At 61.5% G+C, this 4,258-nt stretch overlaps 1 protein-coding gene across 1 annotated transcript in view; it reads left to right on the top strand.

Annotated features, from left to right (window-relative positions):
- Positions 1-2,190: 2,190 nt before the first annotated feature.
- Positions 2,191-4,258, top strand: part of LOC132814163 (POU domain, class 2, transcription factor 2-like) — a gene marked incomplete at its 3' end in the record, with an annotated part of 129,645 nt that continues 127,577 nt past the window's right edge. Inside the window, exons 1-2 of the mRNA XM_060823402.1 lie at positions 2,191-2,307; positions 2,806-2,919. Coding sequence (XP_060679385.1) covers positions 2,191-2,307; positions 2,806-2,919 — 231 coding nt within the window. The remainder of the gene's footprint in view (positions 2,308-2,805; positions 2,920-4,258) is intronic.

Below are 4,258 nucleotides of genomic sequence, written 5' to 3'. Positions count from 1 at the left end.
GGACAGGGATAGGGGACAGGGATAGGGGACAGGGACGGAGGACAGGGATAGGGGGCAGGGATAGGGGGCAGGGACGGGGGACAGGGACAGGGATAGGGGACAGGGAAAGGGGACTCAGATAGGGGACTCGGATAGGGGACTCAGATAGGGACGGGGATAGGGACGGGGGTAGGGACGGGGGTAGGGGACAGGGGTAGGGGACAGGGATAGGGTACAGGGACAGGGATAGGGGGCAGGGATAGGGGACTGGGATAGGGGACAGGGATATGGGACTGGGATAGATGACTGGGATAGGGGGCAGGGATAGGGGACTGGGATAGGGGACAGGGGACAGGATAGGGATAGGGACAGGGATAGGGGACAGGGATAGCGGACAGGGATAGGGGACAGTGATAGGGGACAGTGATAGGGGACAGTGATAGGGGACTGGGATAGTGGACAGGGATAGGAGACAGGGATAGGGGACTAGGATAGGGGACAGGGATAGGAGACAGGGATAGGGGACTAGGATAGGGGACAGGGACAGGGGACAGGGACAGGGGGCAGGGGTAGGGGACAGTGATTGCGGACTGGGATAGCGGACAGGGATAGGGGACAGGGATAGGGGACAGGGATAGGAGACACGGATAGGGGACAGGGATGGGGACAGGGATAGGGGACAGGGATAGGGACAAGGGACAGGGACAGGGGACAGTGATAGGGGGCAGGGGTAGGGGACAGGGATAGGGGATGGGATAGGGGACTGGGATAGGGGACAGGGATAGGGGACAGGGAAAGGGGACAGGGATAGGGACAAGGGACAGGGACAGGGGACAGTGATAGGGGGCAGGGAAAGGGGACAGGGAAAGGGGACAGGGAAAGGGGACAGGGAAAGGGGACAGGGATAGGGGGCAGGGAAAGGGGACAGGGATAGGGACAAGGGACAGGGACAGGGGACAGTGATAGGGGGCGGGGTAGGGGACTGGGACAGGGGACTGGGATAGGGGGCAGGGATAGGGGATGGGATAGGGGACAGGGATAGGGGACAGGGATAGGGGAAAGGGATAGGGGACAGGGATAGGGGAAAGGGATAGGGGACAGGGATAGGGGAAAGGGATAGGGGACAGGGACAGGGATAGGGGGCAGGGATAGGGGACAGGGATAGGGGACAGGGATAGGGGACAGGGGATAGGGGGCAGGGATAGGGGACAGGGGATAGGGGGCAGGGGTAGGGGGCAGGGGTAGGGGAGAGGGATAGGGGACAGGGATAGGGGACAGGGATAGGGGACAGGGATAGGGGACAGGGATAGGGGACAGGGATGGGGGACAGGGATAGGGGACAGGGATAGGGGACAGGGATGGGGGACAGGGATGGGGGACAGGGATTGGGGACAGGGATAGGGGACAGGGATTGGGGACAGGGACGGGGGACAGGGACGGGGGACAGGGATAGGGGACAGGGTTAGGGGACACGGATAGGGGACTCGGATAGGGGACTCGGATAGGGACGGGGGTAGGGACGGGGATAGGGGGCAGGGATAGGGGACTGGGATAGGGGACTGGGATAAGGGACTGGGATAGGGGGCAGGGATAGGGGACAGGGATAGGGGACAGGGATAGGGGGCAGGGATAGGGGACTGGGATGGGGGACTGGGATAAGGGACTGGGATAGGGGGCAGGGATAGGGAGCAGGGATAGGGGACAGGGATAGGGGACAGGGATAGGGGGCAGGGATAGGGGACTGGGATGGGGGACTGGGATAAGGGACTGGGATAGGGGGCAGGGATAGGGAGCAGGGATAGGGGACAGGGATAGGGGACAGGGATAGGGGGCAGGGATAGGGGACTGGGATGGGGGGCAGGGATAGGGGATAGGGATAGGGGACAGGGATAGGGGACAGGGGACAGGGACAGGGGACAGGGATAGGGGGCAGGGATAGGGGGCAGGGACAGGGCACAGGGTTAGGGGACAGGGGCAGTATGTACAGGAGTACGGGACAAGGAATGTTGTGGGATTTGGAACAGGGCAGACAGTCTCTAGAAAGAGCAGGGCTAGGGATGGAAAACCACCAGGCATGTGGATACTCTGTCTCGGGATGTGGAACAGGGACTGGTGATGGATATGAGCCAGGGCTGGCCCAGAGGACAGGGAAAGGATGTGATGAGAGCTGGGACATGGATGACGAAACAGGGAATGAGGGTGGGATACGGGATGGAGAACGCTGTGATCATGTGTACCTTGCTGAAATGGGAAGCAGTGCACAGAGGGGACCTGGAGAGTGACCCTTCACCCCAGTGTTTGGGATTTGATTCGATTCGATTCCCTACAGTATGGAAACCGGAACTTAGGCTGGCACATGCGCTCTGACCCTCCTGAGACCACTCTGCCCAGACCTATTCGCTGACGTTGACCCCTGACTAATGTACCGAACACTGTGGGCAACTTAGCACGGCCAACCCGCCCTCACCTACACAGCTTTGGACTGTGGGAGAACGTGCAAACTCCACACAGACGGTCACCCCGAGGTGGGGATTGGGTCCCTGGCACCGTCAGGCACCATGCTAACCACCGAGCTGCCCCACACGGCACCCCCTCGGAATTCCAGCCAATCTCGGACCGTGCCGTGGGATTTCGGGCTCCGCCATGCTGCGTCCCATTGAGCGGGCAAAGTCGGGTGCGGGTTCGGCCTGTCCCACCTCGCTCCCCCTGCCACCTCCCCCCAGAGCCGGTAATTGGCACAGACCTCCCTGGCTCCCCGTCCTCCGGGTGGCACCGTCCCGTCCTCCGGAATGCTAACTCCTGCCGGGCGGTCTTCCTTTCTCGCAGTTCAAGACGGAAGATGCCAGGGTCTCGCCTCAGCGCCCCGGCCAGATGCCTCCACAGCAACAGAGCCACCTCCCTCAGGCCCAGCTCATGTTGGCGAGCAGTCAGCTGGCAGGGGTAAGTGCCAGGCCGCTTCAGGGTACCAGCTGGGAGCATCTCTGTCAGGGATTTCTGCCCCCACCCTCCACACACAGTCCATGACCAGCACCAGCCCCTGGATAAACCTCACCCAAATCACTCCGTTAAAAAAAAACACCTCGACTTCCCAGTCCCGGCTACAAGAAACTGGGAATCCTGTAGACTCTTCCCAAGGCCTATCCCACAGGGCAGGAGGGCGAGGGAGTACTCTCCTGGATGGGGGAAACGCCAACGACACTCGACGCCCATCCAGGGACAGAGCTGTCCTCGCTTGATTGGCATCACCTCCCCCTCCCCCCCCTCTCCCCTTCACCCCATCCCAACGCTCAGTCCCAGCAGTGTGTACCATCTACAAGGCGCACCAAGATCCTCAGGCAGTACCTTCCCAAACCCATTCCCCTCTCCAAGGAGAGGGGGGTGGTGGCAGAGACACGGGCACAGCACTGCCCGCCCCACCTTCACCCCTCCACTCTCAATTGGCACGGCCCTCAGCTGTGCCACCCTGAGCCAGGCTGTGCCTCTCCCTGATGGACCATGGAGGAGACATCTCCTGTCCCTCACTCTCACTGGAATGGAGCAGAGGCCACAGAGGGTTACTATCCCGGGATAACCGGCACCTTCCCACCACCCCACCCTTCCATTCCAGCCTCTCCCAACTCCCCCACCCCACCTGAGAAGAGCCGGTGGGGGGGCGGGGGACTCTCCCCCAGCCCATGACCAATCCCACACCTCCATCTTGAATAGCCCCTGGCTCTCTGTGTTCCCACACTCCATGCTGTGTGAGGGAGGGTGGTCCCGGGGTGGGGGGGGGGGGGGGTGAATTCCGGCCTTGGGGCTCCCGGGGGGATTGTGCTGGCTCCGGGTAGGCCATGGCCCTCAGCTGAGGCCTACTTCCCAGCAGAGATCCTGAAAGCGCTTCCATTGGCCAGATCCAGGGTTGCCGATTGGCTCAGCCCCGCCAGTGGTCATGTGACCTTGCCGACAACAGCCCGCCATTGGCTGGGGCTGGAGGCCCCCGAGGGGTGGGTTATGGCCTCTGCGATTGGTTGGGTTGACAGGGCTTGGCTGGTTCCGGGGGGATTTGCTGACGTGATCTAATTGGTGTCTTTCTGCCTTTTATTCCCCCACTCACCCTGTGATGTGGAAATCATTCATACCACACCCTGACATCTCACCTCACAAATACACCCAATCTCCGCAAATCATCCAACCACCGCCTCACCGTGCCCTCCCCTCTCACATCACTGCCCCTTCTCTCAACCTCTCTCCCTCTTTCACTCCCTCCCCTTTCACTTTCCTCCATTTGCCTATACCTTCT

Source organism: Hemiscyllium ocellatum, unplaced genomic scaffold (assembly GCF_020745735.1).
Source record: "Hemiscyllium ocellatum isolate sHemOce1 unplaced genomic scaffold, sHemOce1.pat.X.cur. scaffold_707_pat_ctg1, whole genome shotgun sequence".
Lineage (NCBI taxonomy): Eukaryota > Metazoa > Chordata > Chondrichthyes > Orectolobiformes > Hemiscylliidae > Hemiscyllium > Hemiscyllium ocellatum.
Note: the sequence above shows the minus strand (reverse complement) of the source record. Positions and strands in the feature narration are given on the sequence as shown.